General features: G+C 45.1%; 1 protein-coding gene across 1 annotated transcript in view; it reads right to left on the bottom strand.

Moving 5' to 3' along the window:
- Positions 1-12,245, bottom strand: part of BAALC (BAALC binder of MAP3K1 and KLF4) — an 84,985-nt gene extending 72,740 nt beyond the window's left edge. The window contains exon 1 of the mRNA XM_061123630.1: positions 12,017-12,245. Within this exon, the coding sequence (XP_060979613.1) occupies positions 12,017-12,176 (160 nt within the window). The 5' untranslated portion in view covers positions 12,177-12,245. The remainder of the gene's footprint in view (positions 1-12,016) is intronic.
- Between the last annotated feature and the right edge of the window lie 9,716 nt (positions 12,246-21,961).

Genomic DNA, 21,961 nt, shown 5'->3' on the forward strand with positions numbered 1-21,961 from the left:
CAGACCTGACTTAGCAACTGAACCACCAAACCACGTGCGATTTGGGGATTCCGTGAATAATCAGTGTTTGAATTTTGAATTCAGATGCAAAAGAAAAAAGGCCATGGGCAAACTCTCCCTGGACTCCTTTGTTAACATTTTTGGCAGCTTCTATTTAAATGATGCCTTTTCTCTTAAGTTCACTGGATGTTTTCTGAAGCCTTATGTAATGGCTAGAGGCCCCTGCCTCTACAAAGGAAACACCTGATTCAGAAAAGTAAACAGCATAACAGCAACCAGCTGCCCAGAACCATCATCAACCAGATGGTGAGCAGAGCTCAGAGAGACACAGCAACTTTCTAAACACCCCAACACTGACCTTACAGCCCATGGCAGGAACCGGGTGTTAAGGAATGGTGAGCAGAGCTTGGAGAGACACAAGGAAATGACGGATTATTCCTCTCACCTCCCAGCAGCAGCTCCACACTCACAGAGGCAGCACAGGATGCAGCTGGGAAAAAGCCTTTCAGGCCACAGCAGTGGCCTCGTGGTTCTGAATCAACAGTGACCTGTGATGAAGGGACAGAAGGATTCCCACCTTCCTGGAGACCCAAGGCAGGGACACCTCCTAAGAGAACCAGGAACCCCAGCTTTACTCTGGGTGATGCCACGACAAGGTTTTCTTCCCAAATCCCACTCAACCCAAGAGGGCGTGTGTGCATGCTAAGTCACTTCAGTTTTGTCCGACTCTGCAACCCCATGGATTCAGCATGCCAGGCTTCCCTGTCCTCCACTATCTCCTGGAGTTTGCTCAAACTCATGTCCATTGAGTTGGTGATGCCATTCAATCATCTCATCCTCTGTTGTCCCCTTCTCCTCCTGCCTTCAATCTTTCCCAGCATCAGGATCTTTTCTAATGAGTTGGCTCTTCACATGAGGTGGCCACAATACTGGAGCTTCGGCTTCAGCATCAGTACTTCCAATGAATATTCAGGGTTGATTTCCTTCGGGATTGACTGGTGTGATATTCTTGCAGTCCAGGGGACTCTCAAGAGTCTTCTCCAACACCACAGTTCGAAAGCATTCAGCCTTACTTATGGTCCAACTCTCACATCCATACATGACTACTGGAAAAACCACAGCCTTGACTAGACGGACCTTTGCAATGCCTTTGCTTTTTTTTTTTTTTTTTTGCCTTTGCTTTTTAATACGCTGTCTAGGTTTATCATGACTTTTCTTCCAAGGATCAAGTGTCTTTTAATTTTATGGCTGCAGTCACTGTCCGCAGTGATTTTGAAGCCCAAGAAAATAAAGTCTGTCACTGTTCCTGCTTGGCAGGCAGATTCTTTACCACTGAGTCACTGGGGAAGCTGTATAATAAAATACCTAACACCTTAATGACCTAAAGTTATCAGGGACACCTTACTAGTATTTCAAAGCTGCCTTCCAGGTGAGAAAAGCACTTAATCCCATTTATTTGCTCATTCCAAACATTGTTTCAGGTCTTACTGTATGTGCTGAGCTTGCCAGAGGTGTGCTTGAGGGCGAGGACTAGTAACTGCAAACCTTGTTCTTTTCTCCTTTCCACTCTGCCTTTGGGGTGAAAGACACTGGCTCCTAAACCTGACTCAGCTTCAGAATCACAGGAGTGAGCATTGGTACGTGGCCACGCCCACTGATTTATGTATCTTTTCCTTTGGCGGCTCCCTTGCTAAAAACAGCAAAGTTGAGTAGCTGCAACAGAGATTAGTGGCCCACTTAGCCTGAAATGTTTACCATCTGACCCTTCACAGAAAAGTTTTCCCAGCCTCTGATCTAGAACCTCCCTTCTCTATGAGAGGTCCAAGCATCACTCAGGAGCTTATTAGAAATGCAGGATCTTGGCCCCACCACTGACAGAGGGAATGCGACTCAGTGCGGACCTAAAGAAGCTATTAAACGTGCAGGAGTTCTGGCCCCACCCACCTACCATATCTGAAGCCCTAGGATTGGGCTGCAGGCTTTATTTTAGGTTCCCCAAGAGAACCTGATGTGCACCCCTTGGGCAAGGTGCCTCACCTCCCTGACTTCCCCAATTTGTAAAATGGGGTAACAGCATTAGGTACCGAATACACAAGGCCTGGCGTACTCCGCACAGTTTACCAGAAGCCACACTCACGAGGCAGGGGTTGTGACTGTGAGTGTTGGCACACACATCATTTATCTTCCAGCAAGCAAATCTGAGCCTGGCTGCTACGAAGACTGTCCTTGAAAAGCGATTCTTGGACGTAATAATATATTGTGGCCTTGTGGTCAAACACAGCTGTTGTTCTGGAGATGTTTAAGCCTGAGTGGTCCCTCCTGTGACGGGCGCCGGCCCATCGCCACTTCCCTTGTAGCTGCCGCTGCGCCCTGTTGTTATGACGACCGGTTTCACAAACAGCCCTGCTATTTTCTACAAATCCTTTCGGTTCCCCTGTGCCCTAAAGTCCACCAGCCCTAGAGACAATAGCGGGGTGATTTTTTTTTAACTTTCACAGGAAATACTGGCAATTCTTTAAATGAGCCAATTGGCTGTTTGCTGCTCCCCTAGCAGAAGCCCCCAGCCCGGGCCTTAGAGTCACCCTGCACAGTGAACCTGCACAAATATTCCCACTCGTTGGAAATGGGTGCCACAGAGGATCGGCGGGCACATCAGTTTCCAGCTGGCATCAACTTTACAAGAAAATGAAGCAGCAAAAAAAGAAATGGTCACCACATGTCTGTGTACACAACACAGAGTCGGATGTCGAGACCATTTTAAAAGATTTCAATTTGTGTTATTGCTGCGTTATTTCTAAGATTAGCTCAATATTGGCACATGTAACTTTTTCAGCAAATATTCACCTTTATGAATTCATTTGACATAGGGGAATGCTAAAAACAATTATTATTATAATATGTTATTATTACAGCAAACTCTTAATGCTAGTCATTGTGTTATCTCGGTTTCTGGCAGACCTACCTCCCCCTCACTTCCTCTTCTCCTTTCCCTTGGCTCCTGCTAAACCCCTCTCCTCTCTGACACAGTCTTAGGATTAAATGTACAAGCACCTGCTTGCAGTCTACCTAATCTCTGTTCTCCTCTCTTTTCTCTTTGCACAAACGACCCACTACTTTTAAGGTGTTGTGAATCCAGCTAAAAGTTTTGACTTCCTAGACTCTAGAAGCCTGTGACAGTCATATAACATGCTTCTGGCCAATGAGAAGCACAAGCAAATTTCCTGGGTCCTGAGAAATCTACTGTTTTACAGATGGACAAAAAAAAAAAAAAGGTGGAATACTTCTTTCTACATTTTCCCCTTCTTCCTATCTAAAATAAGATGTCATAGTAACTTGCACCTATGAGGATGAAATCCACACACCAAGGATGGCAAAATAATAAGCTCAAAGAGCCCAGGTCCTTGGATAGCAGCCCTAAGTGGTGGTGTGGCTCCTGACCTCCAGACTTTCTGTTAAGTGGGAAAAAATAATAGAACCACCTGTGATGGCCTCGCCTATTGTTACATCAAGAAGCAATCCCATCAGTGCACTGAGACTCCAAACAGGCAGATCTGAGGAGAGAGGATGGCTAACAATGTTTAAAAATGCTCAAGTGGCAAGCAGGATGCACAACAGGTGACTGGAGGGAAAGATGAGAGAATTCACAGCAAGTCTTCGATGTTTTTAGCATTCCAAGGGTAAGAAAAAATAATGTCGGGAGTGTCACATACAGACTAAGACAGCATATTAATAAGGAATTAATAGAACTGCCAAGAACTAATAAGAACACTGAGGTTCCAGGCATGAACCGCTATTGAATGCATTCATCAACACTCATCACTTTCAACAACAACTCCAGGCAACTCAGAAACAGAGGAGGGGATGACCCTGGGTTTAAAGTTGGCAGAGTAAGCTCAGGGCAAGATTGAGGAAGTAAAGGGATCCTGGGTGCTAGGAGAGGCAGCACTGAAACACAATGTACGTCCTTCGTATTTGTGAGTACGTTAATTCTGCAATGATTCCCAGCCTACAATGTGGAAACCGAAATCCAGAGAAGCTAAGAAACTTGCTCAAGGTCACACAGTTGGGAAATGTCTGTTGTTAAAGTCTAATTCCTTATTCCTTATTCCTCTAATTCCTAATTCCTTAACCACCAAATTATACTATCTCCAAGCAAAATAATAAGGTGGATGATGATGAAGAAGAAGAAAGGTTAGGACATGGTCACATGAGAAGGAGGCTGTAAACAGATCTGGCGAGGTGGTGTGGTGTGTGTGGCTGTTTCACAGGCTGCTGCAGTGACTGACAAGAGAAGGGCAAGAACTTTGGGACTGGATTTCCAGGCTGAAGGGCATCTGGTTAGCAGCTGCCGACTCAGCCTTGCCCAACTGGCCGTTAATATGCCTAGGAAGACAGAAAAAGACCAAGACTCACAACAATACCTAAAGTGAAGACTAACACACAACTTAATCCAGAATCTGGGATAAATGGGCACTATTCGTAAAGCAGATGGACTAGATTAAGAAAAATCTACTGCTTCCTGGCTTTGCTTCATTACACAGAAGCCACACGGCAAGACGCAGGCAGACACTCAGTACCTATCCCATCTGACAGAGACCCAGAGCTGGAGCATATGGGGTTGGAACAACCCCAACATTGGGCAGCCAACCTGCATGACCTCGTGGGCATTTGAGACTCAGAGAGCTGGTCCACACACACATCACGTTTCTACATCCATAAAGCAACCACAAATCCCAGAAAACAGCTGGGCAGAATATAAAACAGCATCCTCAACCTGAGCGAATTGTGGGGAGGTGAAAGGGATGTGGAGGGATTACACACAATGGATTCACACTACACATTAGCCTAGAATGTAATTTGTTGTTGTGTCTCTAAGTCATGTCCAACTCTTTTGCGACCCCATGGACTATAGCCCGCCAGGCTCCTCTGTCCATGGGGATTCTCCAGGCAAGAATACTGGACTGGGTTGCCATTTCCTTCTCCAGGGGACCTTTCTGACCCAGGGATCAAACTTGCATCTCCTGCATTGGCAGGCAGATTCTTTTACCACTGAACCACCAGGGAAGCCTGCGGTATGTAATTAACCTGAATTCAACTACATTGCTTAGGAAAAAAAGGAAGAAAAATCCCTTCACCTATCCATGGTCTTCACCGCCTGCTCTTCCCCTATTCCACCTAGACTTTGTCTGTCACCATCTGTAACTAAGGGGCTTCCTAGGTGGCACCAGTGGTAAAAAAAAAAAAACAAAAACCTGCCTGCCAATGCAGAAGACACGCCGATTCAGTCCCTGGGTCGGGAAGATTCCCTGGAGGAGGAAATGGCAACCCACTCCAGTATTTTTACCTGGAAAATCCCATGGACAGAGAAGCCTGAGCGGGCTACAGTCCATGGGGTGCCAAAGAATTGGACACGACTAAAGTGACTTAACACAGCATCTGTAACTAAATATTGTTTTGAACACAAGGAGAAAAAAGTTTTTTCCCCTTGGCCTTTGGGCTTCCAAGCAATTTGAAGGCTCTTTTACATATCCCCCAACCAAACTTTAAACATAACCCCTACAGAAGATGCAACACATACCACATACACCTAGATTCAGGATCTTAAGGATGAAACCTAAAAGCTATGGAGGTGTATTTCCTTTTGTGTGCTTCTCTGCACTTTTTAAATTCTCTGAAGGAATATCCATTGCATTTGAAACCAGAAAAAAAGATTATTCTGCCCAAAGACTGCTCCATCTGTAACGAGCCCACCAGGTGAGTGGGATGCAGGTGAATCTCTGGCAGCTCTGGCAGCCCTGCCCAGGGCACTCAGCACAGGCAGGGGTAGCATCTGTGCCACCGTGCTGCGGGCATCACTTCAAGGACTCACATCCTCGCCTTGAGAATGCTGGCAGGAGGCTCCCACTCCAAGTGGTTCATATTTTCAAATAAGCCAAAGGCAGATGGGGTGGAGGAGGGCCCTAAATTTGTTCTCAGTAGTTAGCACTGCCCTGGATTTAGAAACAAGAGATCTGGATTCTGACCTGGGTGCTTCTATTTCCTGGGTAGGTGACCCCACTCAACCTCTTTTATTATTTCTATTGCTGTTTTTTTTTTTTTAATTTTCTTGACACATAATTGATTCACAATGTTGTGTTTAAACCACTCAGTCTCTTAATCTCACTAAGCCTCAGTTTCTCCTCATCTAGTAGACGTTGATAGCAATGATGTATGAGGTTTACAGAGTTATGAATACTAATGTCTTTTAGTTTCTTAGTTGTGTCCGATTCTTTGGGACCCTATAGACTGTAGTCCAGCAGGTTCCTCTGTCCGTGGGATTCTCTAGGCAAGAACACTGGAGCGGGTTGCCATTTCCTTTTCCAGGGAATACTAATATCCCCAAAGAAAAAATGCTCACTTATAGTAGACGCTCAGTAAGTGCTATTTGAATATAAATGACAAGGAAAGAGATGCAATCTCAGAAGGAGGTGTGAAGTAGTGACCACAGAAATCCTCTTGCTATTTCCAAACGTTCAGTGTCTGGGCTCACAAGAACATTTTTATCAGATTTCTGTGGCTGTAACAAAGTACCACAAACTGGAGGGCTTAACAGAAATGTATTGTCACAGTTCTGGAGGCTAAAAGTCTGAGACCAAGGTGTTGGCGGGGTTAATTTCTTCTGTGGGCTGTGACAGAGACTCTACTTCATGCCTCTCCTGCAACTTCTGCTGGTTGGCTGGCCATCTTTGGCCTTCCTTGGCCTTTCAATGTCTGCCTTCATCTTCACATGGCATTCTCTCTGAGTGTTTGTCTATGTGTTCACATTTCCCTTTTCATAAGGACACCAGTCACATTGGATTATAGCCTACTGTAATGACCTCATTTTAACGTGATTACTTCTGTAAGAACTCTATCTCCTGAAAAGGTCACATTTTGGAAGAGAACATAGGCAAAACATTCTCTGACATAAATCCATAAATGTTTTCTTAGCTCAGTCTTCCAAGACAATAGAAAAAAATAAAAATAAACAAATGGGACCTAATCAAACTTATAAGCTTTTGCACAGCAAAGGAAATCAAAACCAAAACAGAAAGACAACCTATGGACTGGGAGAAGATATTTGCAAGTGATGCAACCAACAAGTACTTAATTCCCAAAATACATAAACAGCTCATTAAATGCAATAATAAAAAAATCAAACAACCCATTAAAAAAAATGGGCATAAAAAGATATATCTCCAAAGAAGACATTCAGATGGCTGACAGGCACATGAAAAAATGATCAACATCACTAATTATTAGACAAATGCAAATCAAAACCACAATGAGGTACCACCTCACACCAGTCAGAGGAGCCATGATCCAAAAGCCTACAGATGACAAAAGCTGCAGAGGGTGTGGAGAAAAAGGAGCCTTCTTACACTGTTGGTGGGAATGTGAATTGGTATAGCCATTATGAAGAACAGTGTGGAGGTTCCTTAAAAACTAAAACCAGAATTACCATATGATCCAGCGATCCCACTCCTGGGCACAGGTGTGCATGCTAAGTCCCTTCGGTTGTGTCCGACTCTTTGCGACCCCATGGACTGCAGCCCGCCAGGTTCCTCTGCCTGTGCAATTCTGCAGGCAAGAATACTGGGAGTGGGTTGCCATGCCCTCCTCCAGGGAATCTTCTAGACCCAGGGATCGGACCCGCATCTCTTACATCTCCTGCATTGGCAGGCGGGTTCTTTACCACTAGTGCCACTGGGAAGCCCACTCCTGGGCATGTATCCAGACAAAACTACAACGTGAAAAGATACTGCACTCCAGTGCTCACAGCAGCACCATCTACAGTAGTCATGGACACGACACGGAAGCAGCCTAAATGTTCATCAATGGATGAATGGATAAAGAAAACGGGGTATATACACACAAGAGAATGCTACTCAATCATTAAAAAGAATGAAATAATGGCATTTGCAGCAACATGGACCTAGAGATTATCATACTAAGTGAAGTAAATCAGAAAGAGAAAGACAAATACCAGATGATATCATTTATATGTAGAATATAAAATATGAAAACATGAACCTATTTACAAAATAAAAACAGACTCACAGACATAGAAAACAAACTTACAGTTACCAGAGGGGAAAGGGGGTAAAGAGGAATAAATTAGGAGTTTGGGATTAGCAGAAACACACTACCAAACAGAAAACAGATAAACAACAAGGACCTACTATATAGCACAGAGAAATATATTCAATATCCTGTTGATATAATAAGCCATGATGGAAAAGAACATGAAAAATAATGTGTATAGATATGATAACTGAATCACCTTGCTAGATACCAGAAACTAATACAACATTGTAAATAAACTTCAACAAAAATAAAACAAAAACCCAAAAATGTCACCTTCTGAGTACTGGGGGTTAAGACTTTGACATAAATTTGGCAGGACACAGTCCAGCCCACAGCAACATTCTGCAAGAGCTTCGTTTCTGGAGAGAAGGTGGTGGTTGGTACGGGGGGCAGAGTGGGCAGGGAGCATGTGGGGAAGGGAATGTTGCTGGTGGCTGAGCCTGAAGAGGCTGGGTCCTATTGTGGCCAGGCCCAGTGTTAGGAGCAGGACTACAATGACCAGTGGAAAGACCCCTTCCCTGTCATTCCCAAGAGTACAGGCCTTAATCAATAATTATTTGACTGTCTTGTAATAATCTAAATGGAAAAGAATCTGAAAAAGGATATGTATACAAACACACACACACATATATGTATTATATATTAGGTTGGCCAAAAAGTTCGTTTGGGTTTTTCTGTACCATCTTACGAAAACCTTGAGCAAACTTTTTGACCAACCATGTATATATATATATGATTATATATATATATATATATATCACTTTGCTGTACACTCAAAACTAACACGACTTTGTAATTTAACTATACTCCAGTTCTAAAAACTGTTTGAAAATATTACCAAGTGGTAAAAGGTCTACAGGTCTAGCTGGCGGGGAGGGAGGCTTATCCATCATGAAGTTGGAGGTCAGTTTTCCACAGGTGCCCTCACTCAGGGAGGGATCAGCTCACTGGCTGTGTGGCCTGCAAGGAGCAGTCCTGTTTCCTGTTGCAGGAAGGCCTCCTGCAGGGGTCTGTGCTCTCGGGCCCCTCCCCAGGCAGAATGAATAACTCAGCCATCTGCACTCCCCTCCCCTCCTGCTGTTCTAGACCGCCCTTGGAGGAGTCTAGGTTAAACTTATTCAGGTGAGCAAACAGCAGCAGCAAGAGATGTAAGGCAGAGAAAGGGGGAGGACATTGAGGAAGAGTGGACGGGAGGAGGGCAGGTTTAGATCAAGTGCCTACTCATTCAGAGGACCTCAACGGGCGGCTCCGCAGTGTGCTAAGATACAAAGATGTATGAGTCCACTCCCTGCATTCAGAGCTCCTGAGGGTGGGGTGGCCAGAAAAAAAAGTGGTTTCAATGTGATACTAAAAGAAAGTGACCAGGGGCTCAGAAAGAGAGGACTCTTGAGGACTGAGGGAGCTGGGGGTAAGAAGTGTGAAAGGACTGGGAGGCTGGGCAGTGCAGACTGGACAACTTACCAAATCCCATCTGCCTTGAACAGAGACCCTCTTCAGCTCCAGAATTCTAGCCATGAAGCCATCAGTGAAGATTTTGTTGTTGTTTAGTCACTCAGTTGTGTCCGACTCTTTGCGACCCCACAGACTGTAGCCCGTCAGGCTCCTTTGTCCAGGGGGTTTCCCAGGCAAGAATACCAGAGGGGGTTGCCATTTCCTTCTCCAGGGGATATTCCCAACCCAGGAATCGAACCTGTGTTTCCTGAGCTATCAGGGAAGCCGAGTGATTTTTTACGATCTGAATTATCCTAAATCCTGGTTTTCCTTTTGTCCCCCCATCAGAAAAGAGTTGATAGGAACAGGAAAATGTGGCATCTGGCTTCTTACCAGAATACAATCACTGTGGACCAATGTGGTGCCCCCAGAAGCATGGAACTGAATTCACAGGTGGCACATGGGCAGAGGGTGGGTAAGATTCAGGGAGTAGGAGGGGAGAAAAAAATAAAGAACGCTGGCTAATTTCCCAGGGCGACTGAAGCCCAGGGAATGCTTGGTTCCGTGCTGACCTTCAGAAATGTTTCCTCTCCTCTGAGGCTGATGGAAATTTCTAGGGAATTGAAATGATCCTGCCCATCGAAAAGTCTTGCCAATTTTAGGGTGCTGTTCTGAGACTGGAGTTGAGCAGTTTCTGTGAATGACTCATGTCTTCAGGACCACCTGCCTGGCAGGGCTGTCCCACGTATGGCAGGGTACCACGAATGAGCATGCTTGTCCCAGACCCCACCTGTTGCAGATTTCATGATGCATGACGGGACATGACTCAGGATGGCAGAATAATAAATGAATAAGCATTGGAAACAAATAAATATAGACATATTTAGCCATCCCTACACTTGTACACATGTACAGACACACATATACTTCCAGTCACCAAGGCAACCATTCCCTGAAGCTGTATTTTGTTCTTTTCCACGTTAGGTATTTTTAACCTTACTTCCTAGGAGTGTAAGGTCTTTTGAGTCTCTCCTGAGAAAGTACCTCAGTACACCTCCTTGGGACATGCTGGTACATCTAACATTTTCCAGGTCAGTTTTGAAGGCTCATGTCTTATCCTCATTCTGACACTGCATTCAGCCAACACACCATTTGAAAATGCACTGAAAGCATCAGCAACACAAAATGACCATTACGATTTTTACTGTGAGTCAGAGAAATTAGGGATGAAGGGAGTGTTTGCCTTGCACAGTTTTCCCTGACAATTTTCGCTTTTAAAAGGGCAGGGGGTGGGGGTCGGATCACAAAGTTCATGTGAAAAAGGAGCCAGCTTGGTTCCAAAAGATGGAGACAGAGTCTCAGGTTTAAAAGGGACAGCTCTTATTTTGGAGGCAGGAATTTAGGACTACTGATGGTTTAAGAGAAGTTGACATTTCTTTCCTTCTCCTTATAACATATGTTACTCTTCAAATTAACCTCATTTTCTATTTTAGATTTCAATATTTTAAAATGCCAGCAACACAAAAGGGTCAGGAAACAGTTAAAACATTCTTACACAAATATTGATCTGGCTTTTGACAACATCCATGTAATAAGCAGAGAAGTTTTTTCCTTTTGACATCACCAACGCGTTCAAAAGGTCAGTCTGTGGCAACAGTTAATCTAATTTCATCTCTACGCTACAATCATTACTCTCTGCTTAAAAAAAAAAAAAGTCTTATTTGTCACTGGTCTAAAAAAGCTCTGCATATCCTTCTGTCAGATCTCTGCCAGAGGGGGAATGGTACGAGTATTTAATTTACAGCCGTAATCACTCTCATGCCCTGTCTCTTATTAAGCGTCGAGGCACGGTGGAGTGGAGAGGGAAGTCTTTACCACGAAACAATTGCTAGTAAAGTAGCTTAAGTGCAGAACTGGTGACGGTGCGGCCGGCGTTTATTATGCCCTGAACTAGGGCTCTGGTTTTCAAAACCCGAGACCGGAGAAAAGGGGGGAGCCACAAGGAAGACTGCATCCAGGTAATCTGGGTCAGTCTATCCATCAACGGAGAGAGGGGCAAGAGGCCAGTGGATGGAGAGACTCGGCTGGGTGCACAGCGGCCAAAACCCGGAGGAGGCGCATCCCAGGGGCGGGAGGCGTGGGTGGGCTGCGGGGAAGGAGTGCTAGCCCGGCGCGCTGTCCTCCCACCCCATCCGTCCCTGCCAATGAGCGGGCACCCGCGGGGGCCCGGAGCTGCGGGGTTTCCCCGAGGCTCCGGGATTAACTCAGCTTCCCTGAGGGGCTCTGGTTGGCCCATCCCCTCCCTGGGCCTGGGCGGGTCAGTCTGTCACAAGGCAGGTCCCGTCTGTCTGTCAGTATGTCTCCCGCCTCCCCCCTCCCACCGACACCGCCGCCGCCGTTCCGCACCGAACGCTCCGGGGGAACTGGGCTGCCCCTGGCGCCCCGCGTGCCCCCGCCTCCCGGCGCCGGGCGCACTCACCCGCGTGCAGGCCGCCCGCCTCGGGGCCGCTGTCCGGGGCGGCGTTGCTGGGCGGCGCGTCCGAGTCGGTGTAGGTGAGCCAGGTGGACTCCGTCTCCCGAGTCCAACTCTCGTAGTAACGGGGCTCGATGGCATCCGCCCGGCTCCCGCCGCAGCCCATCCTCCCTCCCGTGCTGCGGGCGCGCCCTGCGGCCGCTGGGTTTTTGGTTCCGGCGGCGGCTCAGCCCCGGCGGCGCAGCCCGGGCCCGCGAGGCGGCGGCGGCGGCGGCATCGGGTCCCCGCGCCAGCCAGCCCGCCCGCGCCGCAGCCAGGCGCCCGCCGCCCGCTCCGCCGCGCCCACTCCCCGCGCCCCTCCTCTCCTCCTCCGAGGCCCTCCCTTCCCCACCTCTCAGCCCCCTCGCCGCGCCCCCTACCCGTCCCCGATTCAAACTCTCCCCCGCATCCTCCCTGCGGGCGCGCTGCGGATCGGGGAACTCGGAATGGGAGGGGGGCGAGGGGTGGATGGCTCCCTGGCTCCTGCGCACCGATCCACTCCCCCTTATTTATTCCTTCAGGCCTTCTTCCTCTCTCCCTCCCTCCCTCCCTTCCACCTTTGTTCCACTCAAACATCCCGGGGAACCTTGGAAGGGACCCCTAAGCTTTCTGGCCACTTGTTTCTAAAGCAGTGGAGCTGGTGACAACCCAGAACCAGGAAAAAAAACTATTGCTGTTAAGAACGAAGGAAGCCTCAGAGCCCCTGCCTGTCCTACTTGGTTTGGGGAGCAGGGAGTAGGGCCTCAAGATTTCTGAGAGAGTTGGAGTGGACTCTGTCGCTAACACCCTTTCCAACTTCTGCGGCTTTGAACGTTGTTCTCAAGAAAGCAAAAGAGCATCGGGAACCTCAGGGAGCCGGGAGCAGTCCCTGTGGACCGGCTGTAAGGCATGGCTGGCTTCCCTCCAAATCCATTCCCAGGGTTCGTACCCCGACTGTCAGCCTTTCATTCCGTGGTGCCCGCTCAGCTCTACGTGCTTGATGGGAGCTCTGCTCCAGCTCAGACTTGGGTAAGCCAAAGGATTCCCTTGTCCCAAAGGAACCAGAACACACTGGGAAAAGAACGAAACTGCCTTAAGGAGACAGCTAAGAAAGAAGGGTTGAAAGAATAAATCCTCAATGACTAGGCTCTGCCAAAATGCCATAGTGTTGAATAAATATTGTTTTCATTCTTCCAAAATTATATATATATATATTATTTTTTTAGTCGAAATATATCTGATGTGCAGTATTATGTTAGTTTCAGGTGTACTACATAGCATTTGACATTGGCATCCATTATGACGTGATCACCATGATAAGTCTAGAAACCATCCGTCCCCATACAAAGTTATTACATTATTATTGACCATATTCCTTGTGCTGTGTATTACATCCTTGTGGCTCATTTATTATATCACTGAAGGTTTTTGCCTCTTAATCCCTTTCACCTATCTCACCCACCTTCTCACCTTCTGCCCACCTGGTGACCATTCTTTTGTTCTCTGTATCTATGAGTCTGTTTTCAGCTTGTTTTGTTTGGGTTTTAGATTCCACGTATAAATAAGATCATACAGAATCTGTCTTCCTCTGACTTATTTCACTTGCCTCAATGTTCTCTAGATCCACCTACACTGTTGCAAACGGCAACTTTTCATTTCTTTTTTAATGATTGAGTAATATTCCATTGTCTATATACCAGATCTTCTTTGTCCATTTTTCTGTTGAAAGATGCTTACATTGCTTGTACATCTTGGCTATTGTAAGTAATGCTGAAATGAACATAGGGGTGCAAATATCTTTTATCTCTTTATTTAGCTGCGTCAGGTCTTGGTTGTAGTATGCAGGATCTTCATTGTGTCATGCAGTGTCTCTCATTATGGCACATAGGCTCTCTAATTGCAGTGCATGGGCTTAGTGGGACCTTAGCTCTCTGACCAGGGACTGAACCCCCATCTCCTGAATTGCAAGGCAGGTTCTTAACCACTGGACCACCAGGGAAGTCCCCATGTATCTTTTCAAATTAGTGTTTTTGTTTTCTTCCAGTAAATATCCAGAAGTAAAATTGCTGGATCATATGGTAGCTTCACTTTTACTTTTTTGAAGATCTCTATACTGTTTTCCATAGTAGTTGTACCAATTTACTTTCTCACTACCAGTTCATAAGGGTTCCCTTTTTCTCTGCATCATCAACACTTGTTATTTGTTGTCTTTTTGATGACAGCCATTCTGGCCAATGTGAGGCTATATCTCACTGTGGTTTTGATTTGTATTTCCTTAATAATTAGTGATGTTGAGCATCTTTTCATGTGCCTATTGACCATCTGTATGTCTTCTTTTTTTTGAGAATTAAAAAATAAATTTATTATAGTAAAATATATATAAAAGCTTGTCACTTAACCCACTTAGTGTATGTCTTCTTTAGAAAAATGTCTGTTCAGATCCTCTGCCCATTTTATGTTGACTTCTATGAGTTCTCTGCATAGTTTGCATATTAAACCTTTAATGGATAAATTGCTTGTAAACATCTTCTCCCATTCAGTAGGTTACCTTCTCATTTTAGTTTCCTTTGCTGTGTGAAAACTTTTAATTTTATGTAGTCCTGTTTGTTTATTTTTGCTTTTGTTTCCCTTGTGTGAGGAGACAGATCCAGAGAACTATTGCTAAGACCAATGTCAAAGAGCATACAACCTATATTTTCTTCTAGGAGTTTTATAGTTTCAGATCCTTAACTCATTTTGAGTTTATTTTTCTATATAGAGTGAGAAAGTAGTCCAGTTTCATGCTGATGCATTAAGCTATTCAATTTTCCCAACACCATCTACTGAAGAAGCTGTCTTTTTCCCATTGTGTTTTCCTGGTTTCTTTGTCATAGATTAATTAACCGTATAAGCATGGATTTATTTCTGGGCTTTCTATACTGTTCCACTTATCTATGGGTATGTTTTATGTCAGTACCATACTATTTTGATTACAGTAGCTTTGCAGTATAGTTTAAAATCAGGACTTGTGATACTTCCACCTTCGTTCTTTCTCAAGATTGTTTTGGTGATTTGGGTCTTTTGCATTTCCATACAAATTTTAGAATTATAACTCTATCCTAGCTCTGTGAAAAATATCATTGGTATTTTGATAGGGATTGCATTGAATCTGTAGTTTGTCTTGCAGAGTATGATCATTTGAACAATATTAATATTTCCAAAACACATGAGTGTGGTATATCTTTTCATTTGTTCATGACATTTCAATTTCTTTGATCAATATCTTACAGTTCTCCAAGTCTTTTATCTCTGATTAGAATCATTCCTAAACATTTTATTCTTCTTGATGCAATTGTAAATGGGATTTTTCCCCTAATGTCTCTTTCTGAAAGTTCACTTTTAGTGAGTAGAAATAAAGCAGATTTCTGTAATAATTTTGTATCCTGCAACTTTACTGAATTCATTTAGTGGTTCTAATAGTTCAAAAAACTATTTTTTTCTCTTTGTATTATATCATCTGCAAACAATGAAAGTTTTACTTCTTCCTTTCTGATTTCGATCCTTTTTATTTCTTTTTATTGCCTAATTGCTGTGGCTAGGACTTCCACCTCTGTGTGAAATAAAATTGGTGAGAATGGGCATCCTTGTCTTATTCCTGATCTTAAAGGAAATGGTTTCAACTTTTTACCACTCAGTTTGGCATTAGCTGTGGGTTTGTCATATATGGCCTTTTTTATATTGAGGTATCTTTCCTCATTCAACATATATTTATTAAGTACCTATTATGACAAAACACTGCCAGTAGATATAATACCCATCTAATACAATTTTATTATATACTATAATGTGTACTGTTTAATATATCTTATAAAGTATACAGAATATAGGTATAGTATCCTATATAACATATAGAATGTAGACTAGGTTACATTGTCTATAGCATTCAGTATGTATTAACAGCATCCAGTAGATAGGCCAAGTTGAGGGCATTCCTGGCACATAATAGAAATGAGTAATGTGGGCTAAAGAAGATCTAGTTTAGGGCAGAGCTCTTAGATGTCCCTCTGGCAGGTTCTAATCAGAAGCCATAATGCAGAAGTGAGCAAAGACCCCCTGAGCCAAGATCAGGGACTCTTCCTCATGCTAAGTCCAGAGCCTGCCAAATCCAGGGACCCAGGCTGGCCATTCCCCTGCAGGGTTTGCCTCTTCTTTTAAGATACCCCACAGTGTCTTCAACCTGGTTTCAGCTGTGAGGGGTGGAAGAGGTGCAGTAATTTAGGAGGCAGTGGTTTCCCTAGCCCATTGGAATTCAGATGCCCTACGCCTTTTTTCCTTAACCTGAAGACTTTGGTTTAGGAGGAATGAGCCCTCTGGGACAGAGAATTCTCAACATCTCTAACAGAATTTCTGCTTCCATCAGTTCTAGCATGAAGTGGCTCCTTTAATAACCAACTACTTTGTAAAAGTCACCACCCAAAGAGCTGTGCAAACAGAAAGAGTGTCTGAGCTGGAAAGGTGCCAGGGAGTTCTAGAAAAATTTAAAAGGCCCCCAGAGCTGGAGCATTGTGAGCCAAGGAAATGAGGTGAGCATGAGAGGAGGTGGAGGAGTAGGCTAGCCCAGCCCGGGCATGAAAGCAACCATAGAGAGAGATTTGGACTTCATCCTAAAAGTGATGGGAAACATTGGAAAGTTTGAAGCCATGCACTGTCAACATCAGATCTGTGATTGTGAGCTGTCACTCTGGAGGAAGGTGGGGAATACATGGCAAAGAGGCCGAGTGGGTCCCTGGAAAGCATTAAGAGGCTCTTAGAGACGATGAAGGTGGAGGATGCAAGGAGTGGGGTGGACAGGCTTGCCAGTTGCTGAGAAGAGGAGTCCTGGAGGTGTATCATCATGGAGAGGTCTGGAAATGGCAGGTGGATGAGGAATACTGTTGCAGTTGAATTTGTGATGCCTCTGAGACTTGAGTTCACATGGGTAAGGTACTTAGCTTAGTTGCCAGAATGTAGTGAGAGTGACTTTGTAAGTGGATGTGTGTGTGCCTGTGCATGCTCAGTCATGTCCAAGTCTTTGCCACCCCATGGACTGTAGCCTGCCAGGTTCCTCTGTCCATGGGATTTCCCAGGCAAGAACACTGGAGTGGGCTGCCATTTCCTCCTCCAAGGGATCTTCCCAACCCAGAGATCAAACCTGCGTCTCTTTGTGTCTCCTGCATGGGCAGATTATTTACCAACTGCGCCACCTGGGAAGCTGGTTATAAGTGCTGGTTGTCCTTATCACCTGGCTCCAAGTCTAGAACTCAGGAGAGAGATCTCGGCTAGAGAAATGAGTTTAGGGGGCATCAGTGTATGAAAGATAGCTAAAGAAATGTCTTTCCCAAATATCCTGGGCTTCTCTGTTCTTGTTTCTAGTAACCTCCCCAGCTCCTGTCTCCTGCCCTCGCCCCTTCAAATTCAATCTCTTCTGTCCCCAGTCTTCATCTCTTTTTATGAAAAGCAACTTATCTCTGTTCTAGCATCTGACTCCATGTTTGATATTTCAGCCACAACTTAACAATTTCTTCAGGCATCTCAAAAACTTGAAGGATGAAGATATTGTCTACACACTGAGCTTTGAAAAATTCTCTATTACCAGGCTTTGGAGGATAATACATAACAATCAATTTTTCTTGTCACATATTCAAATTCTAAATAAGGTATCTAATATGTGAGCCAATTGGGAATAGGGCCTGCTGACATTACGCCAGTGACAGACAGGAATGAAAATCTGCATGAACCAGCATCATGTTTATAACTGACTCCAGCGATGTTTCAGGACCCCATGTGAATTAGCACCTCAGAAGGTTACTTTGCCAGCCCAGCTTCCTGAGGCTCTTAGAGGAGGAGAGTATTGCTGAGCTGGAGTGGTGAGTGTGGAAAGATATAGGAATATGGGGTCATCAGAGCCAGATTAGGGAGCAGTTGCAGTGAAACTGTGATCTTGTTGACTTCAAGCTGCCCAGATGACATCTGTAGGAAGATTTCAAGTTGGCAGTAGATAAATACAAAGCTGGAGCCCAGAAGAGAGGTCTGGACGGGGACCACGGGAGTCAGTGAGATCCCAGGGAGAGACCATGGGAAGGGAAGGCTGGGAGTGAGCACAGAGGATGTTCAACATTTGCAGGGTGAATAGAGGGAAAGAGCCAGGAAGGGAAATCGAGGGGAAGTCATCAGAGGAGAGTGGCACGTCAAAGATTTTGAGAAGGGAGACCTGTCCAACAGTGCACCTATACAACGCAGCTTGCATCACAAGGGCACTGAGAAGTGGACCATGGGATCTAACATCAAGGAGGTCAAGTTCAGCGGAATGTTGGCAGTGGAGGCCAAACTGACGTAGGTTCAAGAGTAAACGAGAGGTGAAGAATGAGACAGCAATGTAGCAGCTGGAGGGAAAGTCCACATTAGAATTTTTGTTTTAATTGAAGAAACTAGAGAATATTCAGTCCTGAATATTCACTGGAGGGACTGATGCTGAGGCTTAAGCTCCAGTACTTGGGCCACCTAATGCGAATAGCTGACTCGTTGGAAAAGACCCTGATGCTGGGAAAGATTCAGGGCAGGAGGAGAAGGGGGTAAGAGAGGATGAGATGGTTGAATGACATCACTGACTCAATGGACAGGAATTTGAGCAAACTCCAAGAGATGGTGAAGGACAGGGAAGCCTGGCGTGCTGCAGTTTGTGGGGTCACCAAGAGTCGGACATGACTGAGCAACTGAATAACAGCAAAAGCATGTGTTTGTGGCTCGAGAAGGAGGTGAGAACACTGAAATCTGGGGATAAAAAGGGAGCGAGCCACAGAAGTAGGATGTGATTGGCCCCTGTGGGAGGAGGGCACCCCTGCCTGCGCTATTGTAACAGGAATGCACAAGGAAGGCTGGGAGGATTCCAGGTTAGAACTAGGATGTTGAGGTTCTCCAAAGGGATGGATTTTATTTTCTCTGTGAAATGAGAAACAAAGTTAGCCACTGAGAGTGAGATAAAGAAGGGTTTCAGTGATTGGGAAAAACAGAGAAGGATTCCATCAATTTCATAGAGACTGGGAGACTGAGCTGTACATTTTGGGGGCCAGTCTTCAGCTCAATTGAGGCTGCTGACTCCATTCTGCTGATTGTGGAGATTTCTCAGCAGAGTTCAGCTACTGGGGTGCAAGTTCCGGATGAATGAGGGCTCAGCCAAGACTGGGAGGAGGTAACGTGCAAAGACAGAGGGACAGGGGAGTGACTAAAATAGTGGCGCATGGAACCCACTGGGTGGGAGGGAGCTGATGGGGGAGGAGGACACGGTGAGGCCCCCCGGGCCAAGGAGCTCTCATTGTAGGGGCTTCGGTGGCCAGTTGGGAGAAGTGGGAGCGATGGCAGAGAAAGCAGAGGGACTTTGAATCCCCATGTGGAACGAATTCTAAAAAGTGCTGAGATTGGGCAGCTGCCCATTCAAAACCTGTGAACAGGCTTGTGGGGCCTGGGTAAGAATGCAAATGGAAACCATCATACCATATGTCTACTTTTTAAAGGTTGATTAAAAAGTTAGCACACTTAGGGAAAATACATTCTCTTCTCATCTCAATAGGTTATCTTCATAACCACCTGAAAGGCCGGGTTCTAAGGCAGAATTCTCTGGGTCTTTGGAGATCTATGCTGAACATGGCAGAGCGGGCTGAGTTGCCCACTCTGTCTAGGACTCCTCTTCCGGCCCCAACGTCAGTCCTGCTCTGCAAGAGTCCTCATGGACACGTGTCCCTGTGAACCTGCAAGTCCATGTTCCATTAATGCTCTCCTCCTCCAAATCAATGCCCTTGGCCCCTCCTCTGGCTGAGGAATCTCTAGCTGGGGGCTGAAATCTACCTTGAAGGGGCTTGCTTTCAATGCAAGCTCTGGGAGTAGGATCAGGGCTTTGCAGGGAATTACAAGTTCCTGGGTACCCAGCAGGGAGATTAGAAGGGAGAAGTCGGGGCCCAGATTCCAGGTGGATGAAGCCCATGGCTCCTGGATTCCTTACCCACAGAGAGGACCAGAGTAGGGCCTCTGGAACAGAAGCCAAGAGAAGGGGGTCCCTTTTGCCAGGTGCTGTCCAGTGTTTGAATGGAATTGTGAACACTTCCAGAAAAGAGGAGCTAGTTGTAAAGTTCTTGGGTTGAAAGTGGTCACTGATTGCATGCACATTCCTGAACATCTGTGTATATTTTAAGCTTCTCAAGGATAAGGGCATTATCTCATTTGGCTTAGAATCCTTAAGAAAGAATAATGGCTTCAGAGAGTCAATGCTCATCAAATATTTGCTTAATGAATGAATGACAAGAGGCAGTGTGGGGATGTGGTTAAGAATATGAATTCTAGAGCCCAGCTCTCTGAGTTTGGGACTTGACTCTGCCACTTACAACTAGATAGCGTTGGACAAGTTGCTATCAACCATGCCTCAGTTTCCTTATCTATAAATGGGGATAATGAATTGTGTGAGTAGATGTAAAGGCTTGGAAGAGTGCCTGGGACATAGAAAACACTCGATCAATGCAGATTATCTCTGCAGTTTGGGGGAAACGAGCAACAATGGCATCTTTCTCCCTTACAGAGGAAATCTCTGAAATTATGTGTTTTCACATGAGATAATGTCTGTGAATTTTGGGGGTTTTGTTTAATATTTATTTATTTATTTTGCTGAGCCAGGTCTTAGTTGCAGCATGCGAGACCTTCACTCTTGGTCTCGGCATGAAGGATTTTTAGCTGCGGCATGTGGGATCTAGTTTCCTGACCAGGAATCGAACTCAGGCCCCCTGCATTGGGAGCATGGAGTCTTAGTCACTGGCCACTAGGGAAATCCCAATATCTGTGAATTCGCTTAGCACACAGCAGAACTTTGGTAAATGGTAGACTTTTTTCTTTTCCTTTCTTCCCTTTTCTTTCCCTTTGTGATGTTACTGGAGCTTCCCAGGTGTCACTCACTAGAGTTCAATTTCTGGGTAGGGAATATCCCCTGGAGAATCCCCTGGAGAAGGGAAGGGCAGCCCATTCCAGGATTCTTGCCTGGAGAATCTCATGGACAGAGGAGCCTGGTGGGCTGCATAGAGTCCACAGATTCTCAAAGATGTGGACACAACTGAAGTGCCTCTGCTCCTCTGTGTTCTTTTAATTAAGTCTTTCCAGTTGGTATTGAATTTCCTCCCAAAACTTCAAGAATAACTGTAATAAATTAAATGTAGCTATGTAAAGTGTAATAAATTATGTTAAACCCTCTGTTCAGAATCTGGAACTCAACTGGCATGAATTAGTCATCTTTTTCCATCAGGTTTAAAAACAACAACAACAAAACTGAATTATTTTCAAGTGGAGATGACTGCAACAGGGACATGGAAAGCCTTAGCCAAAGTCACCCAGAGCAATGAAGTCAATTATGCCTTTAAAAACCTTTTGCTGAATTTTCACAGAAAAATAATTTTACATGAGTTAACCAAATCATGTTCTGACCAAATCCTTAATTTTCAAAAAATTTCAAAGTGTGTTTATATAACCTTTCCTCCATTTGTCCTGATCTTTTTGCCAGGGAAAGAGCAATGCCATTCTGGAGACATCTGCACTAAATAAACAAAGTACTTTACTAGGGTGTGAGTATCAAGAGAGAAGTGAGGGACGTAGAACAGGCAACCAGTCTACTGATGCAAAGTGCAACTAATGCCGAAAGGTAAACACTGCGAGTCAATGACATCCAGCTGTGGATTACAAATATTGCCTACTGCATATGTAAATAAAGGATGTTGCAGCCATCAAGTCATCATCCACTGCAGCCACCAACTGTGCACCCAGAGGGGATTTAGGATGGAGGGAAGCAGGATACTGGCCGTATATATACGGCCAGATGCATAGCAAAGGCATGATCCCAATGAGTCCAAACTCTTACATCTTCCCATGTATAGAAGAGCACTA

Source organism: Dama dama, chromosome 21, assembly GCF_033118175.1.
Source record: "Dama dama isolate Ldn47 chromosome 21, ASM3311817v1, whole genome shotgun sequence".
In the NCBI taxonomy this organism is placed as follows: Eukaryota; Metazoa; Chordata; class Mammalia; order Artiodactyla; family Cervidae; genus Dama; species Dama dama.